General features: G+C 33.1%; 2 protein-coding genes across 2 annotated transcripts; both read right to left on the bottom strand.

The window, feature by feature from the left end:
* Positions 1-4969: 4969 nt before the first annotated feature.
* On the bottom strand, positions 4970-5905 carry LOC124370527 (tRNA-uridine aminocarboxypropyltransferase 2-like; the record flags this gene model as incomplete). Its single annotated transcript, XM_046828817.1, is given in 3 exon segments — positions 4970-5744; positions 5746-5808; positions 5810-5905. Coding segments are annotated over 3 exon segments (252 nt in total), but the record flags the coding sequence as incomplete, so codon positions are not given.
* LOC124370526 (tRNA-uridine aminocarboxypropyltransferase 2-like) lies at positions 5807-15278 on the bottom strand. Its single transcript, XM_046828816.1, has 4 exons — positions 14792-15278; positions 12750-12935; positions 6687-6873; positions 5807-5936 (listed from the first exon to the last, which is right to left on the bottom strand). The coding sequence occupies exons 1-4, from the start codon at positions 14872-14874 to the stop codon at positions 5907-5909; spliced, it is 486 nt and encodes a 161-aa protein (XP_046684772.1). The 5' UTR covers positions 14875-15278; the 3' UTR covers positions 5807-5906.
* Between the last annotated feature and the right edge of the window lie 10356 nt (positions 15279-25634).

Below are 25634 nucleotides of genomic sequence, written 5' to 3'. Positions count from 1 at the left end.
GATTTACCCTGAAAAACTAAAAACAGCAAAAGTATACCCGAAATATAAAAAAGGACCAACCACCGACATGACTAGCTACCGACCAATATCACTCATATCCACCTTCTCCAAAATTATTGAAAAGATAGTACTAGAAAGACTTTTACAATATCTTGAGCACAATAACCTACTAACTAAACATCAGCATGGTTTCATGAAAGGACGATCCACAACCACAGCCCTAATTCAACTTATAGAGCATGTCATAGACAAACTGGAAGAGGGCCACACTGCTACTAGTTTATTCTTAGACTTTACAAAAGCATTTGACTGCTTAAATCATAAACGCCTTCTTCAAAAACTAAAAAGCATGGGTGTAAAAGATAAAACTGCAAACTGGTTCTGGAACTACCTAAACAACAGGAAACAACTGGTGGAAATCCAATACACTAAAAACAATTTATTAGAAAAAGTTCAGTCAAAAACTGCCGACATGCAGATGGGAGTGCCACAAGGATCAGTGCTGGGCCCGGTCCTGTTCCTACTGCTTTACAAACGACCTACCCGACTACCTAGAGCGCATCTGTCACACAACCATGTACGCAGATGACACTGTCATAACAATATCTGACAAAACCACGCAACACCTTGCCAGAAGACTAAGCAGCGCCCTAATCACAACAAAACAATACTGCATCTCGAACAACTTAGTGCTAAATGGCAATAAAACTGTTCAAATAAACTTCTCCACCAGGCAAAAAAATACACATCTTCCAATCACTGACCTAGAAACAAAAAACCAAACAAATCACCTTGGTATATTAATTGATGAACATATAACCTGGAAAGCACACACTGAACAGCTTTGCAAAAAATTAAGCACCAGCATATTTGTAATACGCAGAATTAAACAGATTAGCAATAAAGACGCAGCTAAAACCGCCTACTTTTCACTATTTGAGACACATCTCAGATACGGTATAGCACTATGGGGAGGAACAGCTAACTGCAACATGGAGAAGATCCTCAGGCAGCAAAAACTAGCAATAAGAGCTCTAGAAGGACTCCAATACCAAGAAAGCTGCCGGGAAGCATTTAGAAAATTGAAGATCCTCACAGTAGTAAACTTGTACATCCTAGAAGTAATTCTGCATGCGGTACACTCAAGAAAAACTAGAAACAGAGACCTTCACCAGTATCACACACGCCATGTCCTTGACTTCACACTGCCTGTACACCACCTGAGCCTCACAGCCAGGAAACCATCATATAAGGGAGCGGCCTACTTCAATAAACTTCCAGAATCCCTAAAGAATGAACCACCCAAACGTTTAAAAAAAGCATTAACTGCCTGGCTACAAGAGAGACCCTTTTACTCAGAAAGTGAATTTTTAAACTTGTAATTTAGATTAAGCTATGTAATTTTTATACAACCATGAAATCTGTACCAATGACGCATGTACTGTTCTCAACGAACATGTCAATAAAGTGTATTGTCTATTGTCTATTGTCTATAATTAAAAACTCGGAATTCTAGCCATCTAGACAGGTGGAGATGGCTAGCACAGTTTATCAAACAACTAAATTGGCATACAACAGTCTATATTTGACACTTAAACTGGCGGTCCACTGCAGCGCCTACTATATACACACAAAGTATTTACACAAAACTATTAAGTCAAAACTAAGAATTATAGATTATTTCTTGTTAAAATTAATACCCCAGTAAGTACATATTTTCAAATTTTACGAAACAGAAATAAAATGTTATATATTCTAAACTTAATGCTACCATTTTCAATGTTTCATCCACAACATAACATTTAATGGAAATTAAAATTACTCCCAAGATGAAGTATTACATCATTGTATAATACAATTTTAATTTACATCGAGTTTATAATATATCACTGAATGATGATCAATTAATGATAACTTCAGTACATAAAAGAATATAAATGGCTGATACATAGATATTGAATTCTTGAAGTGATATTTTAATACCAAACAATTGACACTGTCAGATGATAAGGTGTCATATGGTTTCCATGCATCACATAAAAACTATCTGAAGATAAACTTTAACTCATTGTCATAATTAGTTGCCCATACTGTCCGACGTATGAGTTGTAAGAGTTAATAGAGGTAATAAGATACAGTTATCTTTATAAAACATTTATTACATGTTTGGACATAATTACATATTTACATGATTATATTACAAACCCATAAATTGGGACAGTTTATGTTTGCAGCAAACAGGAAAGAGCTGATGATGGGCTTATTACAAGCAATTCAATATTCTGTATCAAAATTAAGTACAGACTAACTTAGACTTATTCAACTCAATTAGACTATAAGCTATTTTTCTCCATTATGGAGAAAAGTGATACATAACCCTCTATGTGCTATGAGTTTTCACTCCTCCTTGTGGACAAATTTATTTTGATGGCGAGAAAACTTGTTGGAACAAACTCTCTTAAAATGTTACAATTCATGAGGCTTATTCAGAAAGCAAAAGATAGAAGAATGGTAAATATTTAATAATTAAAAATAATTAAAAAACTATGTGCAGTTTAATTTAGACGTACATGTTATTTCTTACATGGTCTCCTCCATTAAGCTCACAATAAATTTTCTGCACTAGTGGATAAATCTTTTAATACCCTCATTCACAAATTTTTTTCATTCTTAAACATCCATGTAATGATACATTATTCAAGATTTTGCTATCAGATAATTGTCACCCACAGTCAGTTTATGAAAAAAACATTTGCCATTATTCAGTGATACAAAAAACAGTAACATTACGTTTAGAGATATGCAATACGATTTTCTTCCTTAGGTGAACCTAAACAAAGAATTCAGTTTTAATTTGGTTATGAAACATAATGAAAATCTGAAATTAGAACTACAAGTTATTTTTTGAAACGTGTAATCCATAAAACGTTCACACTTTTCTTAAAAACATTCAATCACTTGACCACGGGTAGGTTCTGCAGATCAATTAACCCCTTTGAGAAATACTCATTGTTCTATAAATGTCGAGAAATTTCTTAGCGAGAAAATGTTTAAAACAGTTTGGGACAAATTTTGCGAAAGTTATCAAGAGTAAAACATCAATTTCAACAAATTAAAAATGTTTATTCATTTCGCGCATAAGTACATCAGTAAAAATATTTGTAAATTGATACTTTGCTCGTTTTACTCAACACCTGTTTGTACTTTTTAAATTGACAAGCAACTCTGCTGTTTCTTTTGATTTAAAAACTTAGTACTAAAAATAACAACCAGTCATCAAATGAGTATTATGGATAAAAAATGCACACTTTAAACTTTGCAGGATTTTTTATAGTGTGGGAATTAATGGCAGTCCCATTACACATGCCTTAAAAAATGTTGTATGTTTAGTTTAAAAAAATGCTTTTTACATTTTTAATTGTATATGTAACAAATTTAAGATCACTTGTCATTATCAGTTGAATATAAAAAGAATCACAATACATATAATACATGTTACATATTCTCTATACAAATTAACTTTGTATGAATACAAAATTAAAATTCTACTGTACTAATTGTTCACAAATGTTACATGGGTACTCAGCAGGCTATTCTCCTATGTTTTTGTCTTATATAGTAAAGTTTATAAATCAAATGTTTACATACTGGTACAATTCTTATTTAAACATATGATAGTTTTGCACTTTGATACAATATACACTTTAGCTACCTTTATACTTATTTGTTTTATTACATATTACATTACAGAATTTTAACAACATAAAGACGGTATTTTGATTTTTAATATGTATTTTACCATTATTTTAAGCTCTTATTATATATTATGATTAACCCTTTAAGTGCCAAGTATTTTTTGAGTGGGTATACTGAAAAGTGCCAGGTATTTTTCTAGTGGGTGTACCTAAAAGTGCCAGCCCTTTTTCAGGCATTTTGGAAGGTTTTAGTAAAAAATTCACAGTTCGATTATTTAATAAGCTATCAACATGATTCTTTTTTTATTTTTCTCTGAAAACTCTGTTTAATTAACATAAAATAACAAAGTTACCATAACACTAAATTTAGGAATACCAAAAATGGACTTATCTAAACAAATTTCAAAAATATTTTTTAATTTCATTTTTTCAACAACCAAATTATTATGACAAAAAAATTCATATCCTTTTCATAGTCGATATCACTGGAAAGTGTATGCAATTGTCTGTAAATCTTGAAAAATTTATATTATTATCTTCAATAATGAGTGAGCTATACAACTTTTAAGAAACTATTGTCACATTGTTTTCTGGTAGCTATGGCAACCAAAAATGTTTATATGTCACTTTCATAATTTAAAGTTTGATCGGAAGTGTACTATAACAATTTATTTTGAAAAGAACGATTCTTCACAAACATTTCAATATGATATTATTTAAAAATATTAAAGGTTACAATTTTTAGTGACTTTTTCCCGAACGTCCGGTAAAATCGGACGTCGGCACTTTTCGGCCAACTTTTGTCGTCCGGTAAAATCGGACGTTGGCACTCAAAGGGTTAATACTTAATACAGCATTTTCTTGGTAAATACATACAAACCCAAAACCAAGGATATCTGGCAGCTTAGCTCTAGAAGTGACAGGTGCTAGTAGTTGTTCAAATGGCAGTTCCTGATATCAGACCCAATTACATTGTGTTGTATTATGTTAGTTTTGAAGGAGTAAATCCGATAGTGATAAAACTCATATGTTTGCAAAGAAGAGTCAAATTTCTCACTAATACCTTGTGTAATTTAGTTTTATACTATTTATAATTCCTCTATGGACATAAGAAAACGGATATATTTACACTTGTGTATATTGTAAATATAGGTATGTTGCATCCGTCCTTTTTATATTTATTTTTAGTTCATTTATAATCAAAATGATTCATAAACATTTTTTTAGGGCCATAAATACATTATATGTCAACATGTATGTGATAGATTTTTGTCTATTCGCTTATAAATAAAAAATAAGTGTGTTTGTATATTTTTGTAAAAATATACATAAAAAGTATAAATATGTATTTTTAAAGATATACAAACTATATATTTTTGAAATCACCACTACATTTTTGATGACTTGTACATCTAATTTAAGATTAAGAACATTATACAGTAAATATTATTAAAAAAATTATAAATTTTAAGTTTGGGGCATTGATTAAGTTTATAACATGCTTTAGAAAAATACATGAACAGATGGTCTAAAACACCCTGCCGATACAGAGAATTTACATTGCAACTTCTAGAGTTAAAACTAGTTTATCTAAATCCAAATCCTTTTCTTGCACTCATGATGTGGTACTTAATATAAGATATAATTTTTTTAGAAAACATTAAATCCGTTCTTAAAATCATAAACAAACCACTGCTTGTTTGTAATTAAAACACTGTACCACCTTGTACATAATATACTCATATCATATAAATCATAAAAATATATATGACGTGTATCCAAAAAGTATTAGTGGAAAAAAATTATAATTAATACAATATCATTTTTTCCACTACAAACATCCTTTTTTTGCAGTACCAATTTAAAAAAATACTAAAGCGTAATTATATTTATTAAAAATAATAAATAATGTAATTAATGTTTTCATTATTAGAAAACAATTTAGGAATCTTCCCCTCAACTCTCAGTAGACCTGAGAAGTTTTTCAAGCCGCTTGCCGATGAGCTTGGGGTAAGTCTCATTTTTGATGCGGAATTCCTTACTCTGGTGTTGTAACGGCACCATGAGTCAGCTGGAAATCACACAGGGCCCGTAGAGGTTGCAGAAGTACCCGCCTTGTAAGCAGCCGACCGCTCCACGAGCGCCAGTGCCTCTGCAGCAGTTTCTAACGTCGAGAGGCATCCGTCCGTTGGCTGACTGCGGATCACATACTCACTTCGTCACTCCCAACACAAGCTTCACCTGCATAACAATTTATATAGTAAAAACTAACCAAGTGACATTGATACTTTCAGCTTAAATTCATTCTACTGTTTTGTTCACTATTGATTTGAATCGAAACAAAGTAATAATTCAGGGTTGCTACAGGAGTCCAATAATGAAATTCTCTGACTTTTCCCTGATTTCCAGACCAAATTTTTCATTTTTCCTTGACTTTTTTCGACGCAATCCCCAGGGTTTTTGGCAATTAATGGGTGGAAAAAAGCGGTGTTGAGGCTAACAGGGTGGCAAATATAAAAAAGCAAAAAATAAAGTGAACACAGTTTAATACGTACAAAAAAGATTGACTTAAATCTGCAGGCTTGGACTCGGTGCGGCGGCAGTAAGTTTATTTGTGTAAAGGGATTTTATATTTTTCCCTGACCAACGTCGAAATTCCCTGACTTGAGACCGGATTCCCTGACTTTTCTCCCTGATTTCCAGTCCTGTTTTTTTCCCTGACTTCCCTGATTTCCCTGACCTGTAGCATCCCTGTAATTAACTTTTGTAATCAACATTTTTTTTGAAAACTCTTGTTATTTAATAGATAAAACGGAGAAATGAATACGTTCTACAAAAGTGAAAGAAAAACAATAAGTAGGTGTTAAAAAAATATATTAATAGGCTATAAATAGTGAAAGAGAGCAAAAAATATACTTAGGCTAGGAGTAACGGCATTAACAAAATTAAGACATGGTAGACAAAATAAGTACGAAAATTTACAATACTCACTTGCTTCATTGAATGTAGGATTGGTGAGTTGTTGTAAATGGTCTTAGCCTGCGGCCATGTTCCATCGATGATCACAAGATTGGTAGGCTTGGAGGTTAGCAGTAAATCATCCAATGTAGTGGCAGCCCTGCTCGGATACAGCAGTACCGAATGTGGGTCAGAGAGTATCTCAAGCAGACCATCATGTCTTCAAAAACAACATTATTCATAGAGAAGCTTATACAACAAGGTGCCACTCCTGTAAAATTTTTGGTGAACCTAAAGTTAATTTTCATCTTGTATTTAACACTAAAACCCCCTAGCAAAACTATATGTTTTTGTTTACTAAGAGACGCTTCAGCTATTAAAGCCTACCCTGAATATTTTGTGTTGCAAAAATGTATCAACACAAAACACTTTAAAACTTTCTGCAATCTCTAAAAAATTTCGGACTTTTAATATTAGCCAACTTTGTTTAATGGCACAACCATTGTAGCTGTTTATTTTTAAGGCAAAACGTACATACAGTACAACCTCACTTATCCAAAGTAATTAGAACCAGAAGTAACACAGCTAAATGAAAATCCAGATGTTATTATATTTTAAACATTATTTGATGAACGTCAAACATGTTTTAATAGATAAATGTTGGAAATTTAAAAATCTTATTTGTTTCATATTTTTCTCTCCAATTTTGTAAAACTGATCCAGATAACCCAGATAAATGAGATCCATATAAATGAGGTTGTACTTTAATATGATACATTTAATGTCTTTTTTGTTACATTTCATAAAACTCCATAATCATCAGATTCCGGGTAAATTTGATTTTGATGAAAATCAAAATATAGTACATTTAGATATGCATAATTTTCAAAATTAGTTTTATTAACATTCATAAATATTCAAATAGGTTTTATTCAACTTGAACAAATAAAAATTAACCAAAAATAATTTAGAATTTTCATTACTTTAACCCATTGGCTTAGTTGTTATTTTTCCGAAAGTTCACAAACCAAAACTAGCAAACGACCCGCAGTAACAACATCACTGTTGTGTTTTCATATTTATCTTAAAGCAATATGAACGTACTTTATATGTTGTGATTTACTTATTTTTTTTAGTGACCTATTCTGCAATCATTCGGTGATTTTATTAGCAAATTCTTTTAGTTTTAATCACATCTGCTAGGTGTCAGAATCAAAAAGTTTCTGTAGCGCTACTAGGTAAGGCAGCTACCCTCCACCATACCAATCAGCCTACACGCTGTTACTTTGGCTGTCTTGTCGTTACTAGCACTGATTAGTGACTAATAGGTTTTTATTTAAGGAAAAGGCTTAAGAAATGGATTGAAGAAAGCATTTAGGAAGCTGCTAATTAATTACTGTTAAAAATTAGGTGTTATTTCTAAGTTCGTTTCATACCATAACAATGGTTAAGTGACAAATTTGGCACAAAATGTTATAATGTTTGAATTAACAAAAACAATAAAGTATCGATATAATGATAAAAAACTTACATGAAAAATCTTTTATTACGTTTTAAGCCTGTTGAATGTTTGCTCAAAGGGTTAATTTTGCCTAAAATGTAAAGGTATCCGATTTATAAAATGAAATGAAGAAATGAAGTGTCATTCTTTATTTGACGCAGAATTAGGGATATTTTATGCTATGCCAATTGCAACATTCATGGTTAGGCTACACGGAGTTAGACCAAACAGAGCACTCAGCCTTTGCATCAGCTGCAGTAAAGATGTTTGTCAAGGAATTACAGTTATTACAGAGCTTGGTATATCACACGAAACTAACTAGTATTTTTATAAATAACGGTTTTTAAAGAGTGACTGGCAAGTAAATTCCAATATACAGTGTTCTTTTGGCTAAAGCAAATACTTTAAATATAAATTATAACTCACTTGTTTTATTTCCTTAATAGTATATACTTTCATTTTCTCATCATTATGTTCATATCTTGTATCATTTCAATTTTTCTTTTTGTTCCATCTGGAACTTGGTCCTTTGAATAAATCCTATGTGCAAAATATTTTCTCTTATTAACACTTCAGCTAATACAATGTTAAACTAAGTTATTGCAATGGTATTTATACTCTTACGTTTCAAATACATCAAGGCTCAAGTTTACTCTTGAAGTCTAATTTTGTTTTATGTTTATGAAATAATATCCTTGCTTAAAATCTGTTGTAGACAAAAAATTGATTTGAAAGGAAAACAGGATTCGGACATTTGCCATCCTTAAGGATAGAACACTCCATTTCGAGGATTGGAATCTATCCTCTTCATCAGATGTAAAAATACCTCTGTCTATCACATATAAGTGCAAAAAAGGTTTTAGAATACACACTGAGTTAGAAAATTATAACAAAGGAAAATTTACCTACGTGTCAATTCCTCAATTCCTTATATGCCAGTATTTAAGAAAAGCTAAAACATAAGCCAAAACACTCATGCAAAGTCCCACAAAAAACACACCAAAAAATGGGCACGCAGAGCTCAAAGACCTGTGTTTACATGATAAATGCTATTGTGATAGGAAATATATAGATATACAAAACGATCACTAAATATGAGAGCTAAACAACATAAAGACAATATGAGAAAAACGGCTATTAGAAAAGTATAGAATTTTAAGTCTAAAAATCACCACATGAAGTGGGATGAAGCAACATAATACACTGTGAAAAGAATATTTTTAAATAACGCAAACCTCTGTGAGAGGCTTGAATGCTTTTTAGATGAAATGAAATTCTAAATTCTAAACAGTATGGCTTCAGAAAAAGTTCATCATTCAACACTATACAATTTTAAATACATATACAAAACATTTTAATCTCTTAAATAGTGTTGTTGATGGCTTTATAAATACCCAGCATACTAATTGACCTACCCAAAGCTTTCGTCTGTGTGTATCATGAAAAAATTGCAGCACCAGTTACAGATAAACAGCATCCAGGGTCTTTTTAGAACGGTGTTTGATATTTATTGAGGAGAGAATGTTTACTAAACAAGGATATTGTGCCTTGCTCTCCACCTCCCTAGGTAACTGTAATCTGTTACCTTGTGTAGCAGAGTTGCTGGAATCTGCAACTCCTCAGCTACTTATCAGAAAATCAAGTTTAAATTTATATACATTTGAGGTTTAAGTTCAGTCTCATTAAATTTTGAAAAAGGGCACTCCAGAAAGAAGGAGTATGTAAAAGCGAGTCGAACGCTCGTACCGCCCAGTGAATTGTGATTATCATCAATGACATGACATCACTTCTTTTCACTATAATGTTGTCTTGTAGTGGTCTTCGGACCTATCTACGACTGAAGAGACTAAACAAAGTCGAAACAACAGAAGCACACCTCCATCCTGAAAGACGGAATGGTTGTAATTTATTGACGCAGGCTCAATCAATTTAGAACATGCAAGCCACGCCGGAACGGATTCGGACACACACACGAAACGTAACGTGCGCCGACATCAATACTCGGAGAGGTTGATGTTTTGGTTTTGAATTCTAAATGTAATTAAAACAATTGGCAAAGGGTTTATCCCTTTCAACCTTATAAAATGATAACCTGTAATGGCGTCAATAATTCCCCATCACTATTACACGCAACCGGGTTAAAGACGTGGGGCACGCTGATTTTAATCGCAGCTATCAACCAGTAAAAGCCATTTTGGCTATGGGAACCCACACGATCGCCGGATAAGCAGATGCTGACACGAATTGTGAAATAGAGCCTAAACGTGCAACTGTTTGATGGTACAAAACGATCTTGAACGTCTGATTGAGAAGACGACCTCATATCACCGAGGATTTAAGAACTACACACCCTACCGCAACACCTTATACCAATACAAATTTTGAGTGTTACACTAGTTAGGTGCAAGTATTCACCTTATCCAGGGTCTGCCGAATTGTGGCTTGCTTATAAAAGGCCAATGCGTGGAAGTTTCACATTTCAAACAAAAATGTGACATCCAGGGTCTGCCGAATTGTGGCTGGCTTATAAAAGGCCAATGCGTGTAAGTTTGACATTTTAAACAAAAATGTGGCATCCAGAGTCCTGCCGAATTGTGGCTTGCTTATAAGAGGCCAATGCGTGTAAGTTTCACATTTCAAACAAAAATGTGACATCCAGGGTCTGCCCGAATTGTGGCTTGCTTATAAAAGGCCAATGCGTGTAAGTTTCACATTTCAAACAAAAATGTGGCATCCAGGGTCAGCCGAATTGTGGCTTGCTTATAAAAGGCCAATGCGTGTAAGTTTCACATAAAAAAAAAAAGTGGCATCCAGGGTCTGCCGAATTGTGGCTTGCTAATAAAAGGCCAATGCATGCAAGTTACACGTTTCAAACAAAAATGTGGCATGCAGGGTCTGCCGAATTGTGGCTTGCTTATAAAAGGCCAATGCGTGTAAGTTTCACATTTAAAACAAAAATGTGGCATGCAGGGTCTGCCGAATTGTGGCTGGCTTATAAAAGGCCAATGCGTGTAAGTTTCACATTTCAAACAAAAATGTGACATCCAGGGTCTGCCGAATTGTGGCTTGCTTATAAAAGACCAATGCATGCAAGTTACACGTTTCAAACAAAAATGTGACATCCAGGGTCTGCCGAATTGTGGCTTGCTTATAAAAGGCCAATGCATGTAAGTTTCACATTTCAAACAAAAATGTGACATCCAGGGTCTGCCGAATTGTGGCTTGCTTATAAAAGGCCAATGCATGTAAGTTTCACATTTCAAACCAAAATGTGACATCCAGTGTCTGCCCAATTGTGGTTTGCTTCTTCTTAAGAATCAATTCCAATGCATGCAAGTTACATGTTTCAAACAAAAATGTTAAAACTGGAAGGGGAGGGTTGTGACGAACACAAAATGGAATGAATTTTCAGGCTGCAAAAAGAGACAGGGAGAATCCTTGCATGGTTGAATCACAAAGACTCCTGTTGAGATTCTTATAGGGATTTTGGATTATTGACCTTGCCCTGTCTCTATGTTTTTTTACATGATCCTGTTCTGAGTTCCAAAGTGCAAACTCTAAGAAATGGAGTAATATATGCAGTAATACTTTAAACAAAGCACCTAGTAATTTTTGACATAACACAGTACGAGCAACAAAAAAGCACTGACAATCAATTGTAACAATTTTAAAAATATTGTAAGTTTTGCTTACAGTTAGTAACTGTACACAACCACAACTTAAAACGTCTGCAAAAAAATTACTGGCACAAAATGTAGCGGTATAAATTAGAAATACTAACAAATATTACACTGCAAGTCTAAAATTACGCTGAGATAATGAGCCCATGTCAGTCCAAATAACGATTGCACAAGTAACAGTCTAGGCTGATGGGTTGATATGACAAATGCAAGAGTAATAGTTTAGGCCAATGTGTTAATGTGACAAATGCAAGAGTAATAGTCTAGGCCAATGAATTAATTTATTTTGTATTAAGAATAAAATATTTGTATTAGTAACACATGTTTAAAAATTAAATTTTTTTAATATTTTGACCAGGTTGAAAATCATCAACCGTTTCAAAACAGTGTAATTAAATTTTCATTATTTTTCAGTTGTATTGTGACACTAATACAATGAACATAGCTATACTTTACATTTCCATAAATTAGCAATATTTAAAAGTTGATATTCAAATTATTACATTTTCAAACATTTATATAGATGCAGAATTTGTAACACGAAATTTCTATGAATACAAGAAAAACCAATATATGCTAGTAATAGTTATTAGAGGTAGAGACACTGTGATGCGTGAAAAAGTATTAAAATTGCATAGTTACATGTGTTAACTTAATATTAATAATTCTTTTAGATATAACTGTATGTGAGATAGTGAAAGATATTAAAATGGTGATCCAACTAAAATATCCCATGTATAAGCATAATGTGTAAATATTTAAATAAATTCAAATAATCTAATATTGTTATTTTTTTCAAAACCCTTTCACTTCCACAAAGCACAAACAAGCTCAGAAAATATTTGCAACAGTCAAAATTGCAAATCTAGACACCAAGAAATTTAAAGATGGCTGTTCCTAACAAGAAGTATTTACCTCTGCTGAGGAAACTTTTTTCCTTTGTAAATGAGACAACGTCCAGGAGACAGGCCAAGACTCAGCATTGGTGCAGTTCTGAGACATCTCTTCTCTTCTGCAGGATGCTGCAGCAGCACGACACGAGATACTGGGCTTAGCGGCTCGCTGGGCAGGTATGGGCACCAGCAGACATTGCTTGGCCGTCTGGGAACAAATTAGAATGTAGTCCATCTCACTTACTTCATAATTTGTTTGCAAAGTCTTAGTCAAATTGTTTTTCTCCATTCACCTAATAGTGAAATATAAAATGAACAACAGATTAAAAGCAAATATTTTTGAAAAAATATAATATTTTAGTTACATTTAAGTAGCATTTAAAATACAAACCACATGGTACTTATTTGTAAGCAACTTCCTTAATTTATATCACAATATTTTCCTCAGCAAAATTTTCTGTTCTCACTGACTACGGGCAAACACATGCTATATGATTTACCCTTCCTAGAACTTCCAGAGTAACGGAATTTTCTAATTTTGCACTTTCCATAGACATTAAATATCATTCACAATACTGTTATCAAATTTTAAAGACTAAAATATGTAGACTGTAAAACTGCATGTAACCTCCATGTGCATGATCCGTACAAACCTTCTATGAGGTGGATTTACCAAGTTAAAAAGGACATGAGTAGAAAGGGATTAAAACCCATTGCAGATCACTGACGAGCTGGGCTCGTCACGCAGCGCCCGGGCCTAACAGCACGATGACGAGCTCAGGTCGCAAAAGCAGTCTGCTTTTAAGTTTCCCTCCAAATAGTTCTAGTAATGTCTGATACATCGGGCGATCGTCTTCACTTATCAACTAACAACCGTGTTTAACAACGGTCTACGTTTAGAGTTTTCAAAAGTTTTATAAATATCCTACAGATTGCAGTTGTATGTCGAATTTGAAAAATCATTCATATGAGTTTACTATTTGCTTTTTAGCGCTTCTGATTGGGTGTTTTCTACAGTTGTTATTATAATACTTTTGAGGTTAGTGACAAAGAACTAAACGACGCAGACGTACATGTTGGCGGGTTTAGTCTAGACAATGGCCCGGATGTTGTAATCACTTCGCCCGAGCCGCTTTATTTAGACTATGATTCAGACATCATCCCTGCCACATCAGAACCTTGCTCGCGTGTTATCGTTCCTACATCACGGATAACAGCAGGCCCATGTCCCATCTGAACGAATACCTTTACAGCTGAATTTTCTAGTATACAATAGCGAGCAATATGATGTGGCGCACCATTGCTGTTCGTTCGGCTGCTGACCGTAAATTAATTCGTGCCCGCGCGCGCCAAAAACAACACAATCCGCAATGGGTTAACACTGCAATCAAAATAGGAATCATGTTTGTTTGAAGAAATCCAAAAAAGTCTCTAACAAAGAAATTTTAAATGAACTCAATACATTGTTTGAAATCAGAGAAACCTAGACCACAAGATATAGTGTAATATGGGTGAAAAGGTATTCTCATTGTCTCATCAGGTGCACAATTGAGTGCACTACGATGTGATAGACACAATCTCAACGCACGGTGAAGCAACATCGTAAAACTCAAATGGGCTATATAAATTTCTAAATAGTTTAATGAAATCATTTAAAAACCAAATTCCGAGACTTTTAGATGTCCTGAGACAATCTTTTGGAACATGATCAAAAACCAAGACAATTCCGGTTTTCCGGGATGTTTGGTCACCTTAGATTAAGGGGGTGAAAATCAAAATAAAGATTGTTTTTTGACATTAGAGATCCCACATATTACCTTATATTAGGCTTGTCTACTTACCAAAACACAATCTTTTCTATTTCTAGACATAGCCCTTAGCATATAATTTTTAAATAAATCAAGATTATTACATAGTTTATTTGGGCCATATATAATATCTTTTAATTGTAAACCTAGACCTATATTTGTAATATCAGTATTATAATGTAGTCTGCACTGAAAAATGGCATCTTAACTGAAATAAACAATTTCAATAATGCGTGCAAAGAAGAATTATACATACTTGCATTTATCACAGATATCCCGCTTTGAGGGAGGATCAGCAGGTAATCCAACAAAATCTTCCCATGTAGAATCCATAATCATAAAACACTAGAACATTATTATTGGTAATACTGCATTAAGAATAAGGCAATCTAGAGTGAACCCATTTTCCTAATCATTAATTGCATTGATATTTACATTTAAAACTGGTTTGATAAACTATTACTAATTTCACTAGTCTCCAACTGAAAAGTTTATATCACATGAATCTATATTCTATATTATAACTAAATCTAAAAACTAAGTATAAAAATATACAATTATTAAAAAATTATACGTTAAATATGAAATATACTTTTAAATTAACATAAAAAATTTCACAACAAATCGAATAACCTAATTTAAATGATTTAGAGTTTTTGAGGTTAGATTTATTTTCTTCTTTCTGTTTGTTTTGCACATTAGCACAAACAAAGCATGCTTTGGAATAAGCCATGCTGCTTCAAAGTCCGATAAAATTTATTGTGGTTTCCCTGTTAGTTACGTTAATATAAAATAGGTTTAAAAGAATACAATTAGTAAAATTTGTTAGTGAATATTAAAAATATGTAAAACCATTGGCCTGATTTGTGGTGTTTTTGTTATTTACGTGAAAATTGAGAATTCCGGAATCTAAGTTAATATGGGAAATGAATAGCTGGTGAGAATTAGGATTGCTACTCGCCAGAGACCCTTAAGGCATTCCTATTACGAAACTTGGGCCACGGTTGAAGTACATTTTCCAGGATACATATATGTAATATGTATGCTGATGAAATAAATGTTTTCCCTTTAATAAACCTACTAATTGAAAATAGAAAACAGGAGAGGAGAGCTTTAATAAGCGGTCTACGGTGCGGCATCATAGTTCCTCGACTAAGAGAGGAACTATGGCTCATTGCCATAATTGCCATAACTGTATTTAAGACGATCTAATAGAGGTTTACCACTACAGATTTTCCACCTTCCACTCAAGCTGAGGTACGGGGCCTTGGAATATGTTAAATGCTAATAATATTAAAAGTTTTAAGCTTTAAAGCCATCTGAGAGTATTCTTCTTCTTCTTATTTTATGTTTTACAAAAACAGCTGTAACATATTTAAGCTAAATTTAAATCTTTTGGAGACCACCCGATAACGTAATAGAATAACAATTAAACAAAAGAGAATAACAGGCGCTTGCAAAAATGGCTATATCTTAAGAATTACAACACATATACTTCACCTTTTACCTAGACTTTAAAAATTCTAAAATGGTCTTCCATTATACATACCTTATACTTGAAATATATAGTTAGTTGTATTACTGAAATAATTATTATACATTTTCCTGATAACTAAATGTTGGGATAAAAATGTATGTGTATTTTATAGAGGATATATTTACTTTATATACAACTACACGAATTTTGAAACAGGAAATAAGAAACTGTGTTTTACCAACAAATTGTAGTATAATTCCTTGGTTTTTACCGCCACTAAGCGGTTGACGTTAACTGCATGTATCGTGCATAGACGCGACAGACGCTCTACGATGAAAAAAATATAGACAGACAATATGAACTTCAAGTTAAATATCATTTACAAAGTACAATATTTTTGTTTTAAGTTATTTAAATTTTGGGTTTCATACACAAAGTGTGACAAAAACACGTTATAGCGATCTGTAAATAATTGATGAACGTACACGAATATAAATCAATAAAAAATAAATCTATTTATGCATTTAGAAACAGGGGCGTAGCTAGGCTGGTTCGGTGAACTGGTATCCCCGAGGTTTGGAGTTGAGATTCTGAAAACATGCAGCTTAGCTAATTTCTTATTTCTTCAAAGCCGCGTTCTCGCATCTAGTTTTCTCTTTAACTCAAAATTTGCCATGTGAAAGCATTTTATTCATAGTAAGAAATCTTATTAAAATAAAGATATTTCTTCAAAAAGCAAATTAATTTGATTCAAAAATATCATTTACACTCTCTTTAAAATGTCCCACACATCAATAAAAAGGTCATCAATAGTTTTACATGAGAGTAACAGCGAATCTGGCATATGCATTGCCTACTAGTAGCAACGCTAGCAATTAGAACTAGCACTGAGCAGCGTGGTTCCCCCATTCCTCTTCATACCCTCCTTTCATGTTCCACAGGTTTCACGGTTTCAGTCTCAATACGCCCATTGTGGTGATGTGATTTGACTCTTGTGTTAATCTGGCAAAGTGTAATAATTAATTACAATTAAATACTGATGGTAAAATAAAGAGAATTCATAAGAGTGGTTTTCAAAAACGACAATAAAAGAAACCCCAGAAAAAAAGAAGCTGCTCAGTATTCAAGCTCTATGTCTAATCGATTGGAAAATAGTTCTGCAAGTTCTGCTTCTCCATCCAGAGAATTACTTCAAGTGACGATGATAAATCTGTCTATGGTCAGTAGAATATACGTGTATCATATAGACAACGCATAAGATGGGTTAAACTTGGCCAAACAAAGATTTATCTATTAAAAGTGTTTGTATTATTAATTTTATTTGTATTAAAACAAGTGAAGTATCAACAAACACTGTTTTACAACTACTTGTTGTATTTAAAAAAATTATAAGCTTTACACATTTTTCAGGCCGCGGCAAAGATGTTCAGGATGTTTTAAAAGTATCATTAGAAACAATCATACCACCGGAACCGGACACGGAACTGCTAATACGAGTAACAAAACCACGGGTTTTTTAGATGTGAGGTAAGTGACGCTATGGCATGCATCTAAACCATTTTTAAATATATAAAATGGTGGTATATCAATTATTTTCAGCTTATGAGTTTCTCTCATTACATTTCAGGGCTCATAAAATTATTTATAACATGATTGCATTTAAATCCTATTTTACGAAATACTGTAACAAAGTTAAAATTATATATTAAAAATAAATGCTTTGAAAAAGACCATATTACATTTATATAGGCTAGTTAAATATAATGCAACAATTAACTCTGAAAATATTTGAAATGAGTGAATCTGATGTGTATTCCATGACTGCTACTAAAAGTAATTCCTATCTGTAACAGCGGTTTTTTGCGTTTATTACGAAAGAAGACTACGAGCTCCCTGCTGTGATAACAGACCATAGGATCAAGAAAGACATAATTGTCAATATATCCTGTCAACCTCCCGGATGGTCCCCAATAGACTCTGCTCAGAAGGGAAGATCTTTTCATGTTAATTGTGGTTATTTCCGGGACTCGTGGGAGACTAGAATATGTGACTGGCAGCATTTAACAGATCGTATTAAAACTCACAAGGATTCAAAACTCCACAAAATTTATTGCCTTCTTTTTGAAACATGGCGAATGTATAGCACAGTTGATTGGGCATTGGATACTAACTTAAAGAACGAACGAAACTACTGGAGAAAGATTTTAAAAAGGGCTAAAGGCGTTTCACTGTTGTTAGCTACTTGCAATCTTCCGTTTCGTAGCAAAATCAAAAACATTCTAGATTCAAATAAAGGAAATTTTCTTTCAATCATTCAACTTCTCTCAGAATATGACCCATTATTAAAGGGACTTTATCAAAAGCCTAGTGGTCCAAAAAATTATTTGAGTCCCACTATACAAAATGAACTGATTCATTGCCAATTGATGAAGTTTATAATGCAATTAATTGTTTCGGACATAAAAATTGTACCATTCCTTTCAATTACAGTTCACAACACACAGAACATAGCGCAGTTTTTAGGTACGTTCAAATAATCAAAGGCGAAAATGGAAAACCTTATAACAATACACACAGTGTGACAGAAACACGTTTATAGCGGTCGGTGAATAAGTATCGTAATAATTAATGAACTACACGAATATAAATCGATGAAAAATCAATCGATTTATGTATTTAGAAGTGTGCCGTTAAGGTACTATTTCATAAATTAATGTAAATGTTACAATTTCACACTAAACTATATGTAGTTTACATTTTAATGAGCTGCTATCCACATTCAGGTCAGAACGACAGATAGCAGCTTTCAAACAATAATCTTCAAATATAAACCTTCCTCGGATTAAAAATCTTTGTCTATGGACAATGTTTATAAAAGTACTATATTACATCTGCGAGTGGGAAGGTAAAAAATAAGGTTAATATTCTTTGTCGGTTTGTTGTTTTATTGTAGAAGACACAATTGACTATCCATTTTCATTACTACTAACCTGTTAACGCATTCACGTTAAACTAAATTTAACACAGTTTTGAATTTTTCATTTCAATTTTTAATAAACATACTTCAGAAATAAACAACAAATACCTCAAACTAACCCAGCCTGCAACCTGGTGGACACAAGTTAAACTAGTATTAACACGATTGTCAGCCTGGATTAAAACATAGAATAAACAGTGAATAAATTAGTTTATATTTGAATTCATATGATCAAATTTTGGCGTTTAATTATTTTTATCTTCATCATAGACATATTTATAAAATAAATTCCAGGAGCATGTAAGAGATCTACATATACTCCTGTCAGTTGCACTATAATGCATTGTTATGAGACAATATTCGAGTGAGTGCAAGTTGGCTTCAGTAGTACAAGTTTGGCGTTAGGATTTTGCTGATAGCCCTGCCTTGAACTTATTTCTTGTATAACAACTCTAGCGTGAATACAAGGATAACAGCGCTGACTACAGGTTACAGGTTAGGCCTACACTAATTCCTTTTACATTCAACGGAGCAGCCTAATTCGGTTTATAACGTGTTGTAATAATCTATCATACTTTAAATGTTATTTGGTGTGAGTTTAGTTTCGAGAATCAAAATATAATTTATGTACTGAATCAGGTTAAGTGTATGAAAGGATTATACAAACCTGACTTTTGCTGAAAAACAATATTCATTTATTCGTTCTGGTATGTGATGGTCGTAATTCGGGGTTTATGTCCCGACTTAGTACTTATCGTTAAAGTTGAAATACTTTCTACTTGTGCTATTTCACTTGGGACTAAAGTAAGACTTGCAGTTATAGTATAGGGCTATAAAGATGTATAAGGTTGCTACGGTTAAACTGTGGAGTTTCACAGCACCTAGACGTATTCGTGCCATAGCATCTAAAATTCAACCGTTCAATAAGGTCGATTCTCAGAGCACCTAATACCATAACCCCTAATATCACAGCACCAAAGTTTTTAAGAAATATCCCAAAACAAATTTCAAGTAGTGTGTTTATTTACAGATTTTTCTTCCATATAAAGTAAACAAATTCAGGTAGCTCAATACAAACTATACGGGCTACGCTTCGAGACGTATCAAGAAACAAGAAAAATATTACAGTTTGTTTTTCTAAAAAAGGTCTTTGATGAAGCCGGGTCCTGGCGACCTCTCTCACATGCTAAAATATCACAGCAAACGGTTTACTTTTTATTACAACAGTATCTTGATTTTGTTGGCTGAGACCAAAGTAAAGCTCTATACGTAACAGAATTAACCCCTTCACCATCAATTGCAATCTACCTAATTTAGCGTTGCCATAAAGTACAGTTCAATACCTCAAACAAGAAAATATTGTATAAAAGTGTATTCTTGATTCATGGTTGAATTTCAAAGCCACTTTTACCAGAGGATTAAAACAAAGACAACATAACCAATAACATTGCTAGATACAGTAGGCTATAAAGAGTGTTAAAACCGCATTCTACTGCCTAAGAGTAACACCGTAAAGAATCTTGCGAGAACCTCGTTCATTACAAGTCACCGTATCGCAGGGAAAGGGAAAAATAAATTCTACAATCGAGATCGTTACATCTTTAGCAAAGCATGTTATGCGACACTTAGTCTAGTGTACTTCTGCTTCATTTTCATAGTATTCAATGATTTTCTTCATCTGTTCTATATCTTATACTCACTAATTAGGTATACAAAATAATATTTACTGTGACATGTAAACTAAGAATAAAAAATATACGTTTAATCATCCCCTCATTTGATTAACGATTAGTTCTTGGCTCAAGAAAACAAATATTTTACCATATTCAAATTAAAATTTATTTTTGTCAAATTAAAACACGAATATTCATCTAACAGGTTATTATTTGTTGTTTATCGAGTAATAAAAATCAAACGGATTAAGCACATGTAAAGTATGAAATTATTACAGGGCCATTAAATGTTACTTAAATAACATTCTTTCCTGGCTGAATGTTAAAGTTTCATCCTGGTCGGTGCAATAATTTGCCTATACTGCCTCTTTTGTGAAATCAGCCATTTTATTAATAGGATAAGTAAAACAAGTGTATGTTCCAGTTCAAAATATATAGAATAATTATCAATATAATTATACTTCAAGTGAATTTAGAACACGTGGATTAACAGTAATATACTTTTAATATTAATACAGGTATCTCGTATAATATAAATAACCATAATATAATATAACCATCAGGCGAGTTATCTTTAATTTGATTTCTACAGTGAACTGTATTTATTATCTCTACAATAAGTATATCCATGGAAACTGATGAAGATAAATTTAAAAAATATTCGTAATACTTTAATTTGCATCCAGGGTTACAAAAGAAAATAAAGGGGGAAGTGTCTGTGGAAAAAGATTTTGGTGGGTACTTACGTACTTGATCGATTTGTCTGTATTTTCAAGCTTTCAGAAGAGTAAGATCAACTTGCGTATTCTTCTCATATCAAGGAATTCTCCCAGTCTTATCGAACGAACAGATCCCATCACTGAGAAAAGGAAAGATCTTTAACTGTTTTAGTAAGCTAAAACCAATTATTAGTCCGTTTCTTTGAAGAGGATAAACTGAACCACTCAAGACCGAAGGCAGCGGAAACATTTACTTTTGCGACTATTCGTCGAAAGGATGTCCGATGCTAAGAAAATAAGATTGAGATGATGACGCTAAAGTGAAAAATTATTTATTAAACTCGTTTAAAATGATATCTTCCTAAGGTATGTATTAGTAACTGCATTGTTTGTCGTATTTTGTCCTTGGAGTAGCATGAATTATCAATGGTTATTTCAACTCATACCACAATGTAAAGGAAGCCCACCGGTTTGGAGTAGCTTATGTGGAAATATTCACAGCTTTAATTATCAAGGCTGGTTTTATAGCACTGTTAACTAGTGTTTACAAGGTTTGTACGCAGGCTGGATTAATATATATTAATTGTTTGCTGTCTGCATCGCTACTGGTCAAGCATTGTTTTAAAATTTAAATGTTATACACATCTTTCTGTCTGTTTGACGAACTTCATACTGAAAGTGTCAAAAGCTGTTAAGTACTCCGTTCTGGATTATGAAACATAAATATAATATTTTCCAAATTGTAAAATATTCCAGGCAACCATTTTGATCTTTCTATTCACATAAAACTTCTTCGCATTTCAACGAATAGACATCAACAAAAAATTACCCGAATTAGTCTAGCCGTTCTCGGAATAAGCAATTAGCAACTCATTTCTATTATTTATAAGATGTATAAAATTGTAATTATTAATATGACGATATAAGAAAGTTTAATATCTTCCCCTCTATGACATGTAAACTCATACCAAAGATTTATATTGACGAACGATATTATGCTGTTTTTAATAGAAAAATAAATAATTTTTCTTGAATTAATCTGACATTTCGGCCAAACAACATTGTGTTGAATATTACAAATCTAATATAGTCTACTCAATTTCGTCTTAGTTTGTGGTTTTATTATAAAAAGCTTAAGTCAGTTGCGTAAATTTATAGGATGACTGATAGAAACTCCAATGCCCTTTAAACGTATATATTATAAATTAATGTATTTGCTTTACAATGCAATAAGCCTCCTATTTATTAAAGCTCTATAAAGAACCGAAAAGGCCTATTACAATCGTTTGTTGTACCCCCGTCTGTGCGATAGCTCTCATTACAAAGGTCCTAGTGAAACTTGGCACATAGGTTTAATTGGTCCAAGTAAACTGTATTGATTTTAGAGTAAAAAAGAATCATCTGCCCGTTTGTGCGCTAACTCGCATTACGGTCTGTCGAGTTTTTCCATGCTCCATATTTGATTATTTTAATAAAATCTCCTATTTAGCTCACAAACTTTAATCACATACATAGTACTTGTATTCAGTATAACATTTATCTGACAGTTTGACTTGAAATAGTTAACTTTATCTGTTGAGAGTATAAGACACTAGTGTGTCACCTTTCATTGTTGTTGGACTTCGGGAAGTTTAAATATAAAAATATAGTCCTATCGATTGTTATCAAAATACTTTTGTTTATATTTGTCATGATGCTTACGTGGGTCAAATTTAAACTGTGTGTGATATCGGGATGTGGGAGATTTAGTGGTGAGAGCTTTGTATTTTTTTTTTAATAAAAGTTATTGGAATGCGATACTATTACTGGTTTTTGGTGCACAGTACATGAGAGTTGAACTTGTATAGTTTTTCGATTCCAACTACGATAAAACAATTAAAAACTGACATAAATATTTAAAACTACAGTGACATTAGACGAACAAATCAGTGACATTATTGAATTATGTGCAGGATTTTTAGTTTTGCCTAAACATCATTCGCATTCAAGGTGTTTAATTTTTGTGCTATCCTTAGTTGTAATCACCAACCGCCGTGCGCCATACCCTTGATTATAGGTCCTTCTGGGAAGGATCTATAATAAAGGGACGCACAGACCCGTCCTCCTTGTGCGAAGCGTCATAGATTGTCTATCTCGTGTCGCCTCGCCTTGTGCTGTCGACTGCTCGCCCTTCTGTACAGTTGGAGGAATTAAGCTGTGCTCATAGGGCCCTAATACTACCCTTTCAACAAATACACGCTATCTGTGTGGCGGGTTGCGTTTACGTGCTAGCCGCTGAGATGAAGGCGCAACAATCTCTTTAACGACTTTAAGCTCACGATTTAGATTTGCAGATTAGTATTGACAAATACGATATTTTCAATAACACGTTAAACAACACTATAGCAACTGAAAAACAAGGATAAGTCCTATTATTGCTATTATTTGGTATTCTCTTATTATTTAATTCCACCACAATCATCACTGTCACAAAACAGACTGATTTTAGCAAATGTGATGAGTTATTTGGGTCATTACGATTCCTGAAAGGCGGGTTTTACCCATGAGTCACAGGAAATGTTTTCGGGACGCAGCGCATAATGCTACCCCGCCACCCCTCCCGCCTATAACCACACACTGAAGGTCACGCGCTCAGCTAAAGTCCTCGAACTGTAACTATGGCGGATCGTCAGGAGAGGGGAAGGGGTAAGGTTGGATTCTCCTTGGGCTGTTATTCTCCTCCAACCGCTCTGTCCCCACCAAGGCTTGATTGAAACCAATGCGAAATGAGTAGGTGATGTGGCACTGACACAGTCGCACTCCACCTAAACAAACCGTGGATCGTCGCACAGTACATTATCTTACAGCGCCTAATGTCACACCACCTAACTTCACGATTATTTTGCTTTAGGTGATATGGGATTAGGTGCTATAACATTAGGTGCTATGCAGCCGCACCATTTAAATCTGTGAACTAGAGCGCATTAAAATACCCTCCATTACGTCGCTCTGTTTGTATTTATATTGTACTAATCACAGTATTATATATTTATAGAGACAGTATTTTAAATATAGACACATTTAACTAATTTAAGAATGTGTATATTAAATTAATATTTACGAACCTCTTTTTTATTAACGATGGTAGAAATATTACGAAACTCATAATTAATATATACATATCATGATAAGATTATTAAATACGGTACAAACAATTTCCAAGGTTTTGGGTTTCAAATCATCCGTGTTTAGGATTATAAATAACAATATTTACAATTCTTGGTTATAGTAGTAAATATGTTAATGCTTAAACGGTATTGCTAAATAACTATAAATACCATTACCTTCCAAACAAATCAGGCAAACATAAAAGATTAGACAAGAAGATGAGCTGCCAATCAACATTCAGGTAAGAATGAATGATTGCAGCTTCCAAACATTCAGTTAAGAGTAAATGTCTAAGGAGTAACCATAATTAGTTTTTTCAATGAGAATGATTAATTGATAAAACACTATTGTTAAATCTTCAGACGAGAGCGTATAAAAGTACGTTTGATTGTATTGTTTTGTTTCTATTTGTATTGTACTGAAAATAATATATATTTATTGTGAGAAATTGAAATATAATAACGTTTTATATAACTTTAGGAGACTTTTTTTATTTTATTTTAAGTGCCAAAAAGTATTGACTACACAGAAGATAAACACAGCAACAAGATGCTCCCGACAGACTCAGTCAGGGCTAACTCGTGCTGTAACCTGGTGGACAGGAACTGACCTAACCGTACAGTCAATATTTAACATAATGTAATTTTACATAATGTGTTTCATAAAAATGATATATTGGATTTTAAACGCTGATAATGGCATGTAGGAGACAACCAGTAAAGCCTCGGTGTCTTAGAATCACCTCTCCATAATTCAGTGTTATAACGTTATTATATGATCCAGAGAACACTAACACAAAATTTGTATTTACTACTATAGAACTAAAATTCTTATCAGAACTAGACAACGGCACTGGAACAATAACTATTACTTCGAACAGTGGCTGATACAATTACAAAAGGGACAAGCAGACCAGTAAAATTGCTAAGAAGATAATGTTGCGTATTAACTTGATGCAGTAACATATTCGTTGTAAACTTGATGCTGTTTACATCATAAACCTGTAAGTTTTGTCTATGCTTGTCGGAAGCATATTTTCAACCAAAGTTTCCTTGTAGTGATGTAACAAAAACATGATTTATCAATTTTGCATCATAGTATTTTAG

This window comes from Homalodisca vitripennis, unplaced genomic scaffold (assembly GCF_021130785.1).
Source record: "Homalodisca vitripennis isolate AUS2020 unplaced genomic scaffold, UT_GWSS_2.1 ScUCBcl_267;HRSCAF=1843, whole genome shotgun sequence".
In the NCBI taxonomy this organism is placed as follows: Eukaryota; Metazoa; Arthropoda; class Insecta; order Hemiptera; family Cicadellidae; genus Homalodisca; species Homalodisca vitripennis.
Note: the sequence above shows the minus strand (reverse complement) of the source record. Positions and strands in the feature narration are given on the sequence as shown.

Excerpts from the sequence above, each read along its gene's own strand:
- LOC124370526 (XM_046828816.1), bottom strand. The coding sequence starts at position 14,874 with ATGATTATGGATTCTACATGGGAAGATTTTGTTGGATTACCTGCTGAT. Across the intron at positions 12,936-14,791 it reads GATATCTGTGATAAATGCAA|ACGGCCAAGCAATGTCTGCT; the intron begins GTATGTATAATT and ends ATTTGTTCCCAG. Across the intron at positions 5,937-6,686 it reads TCCTACATTCAATGAAGCAA|GTGAAGCTTGTGTTGGGAGT; the intron begins GTGAGTATTGTA and ends ATTGTTATGCAG.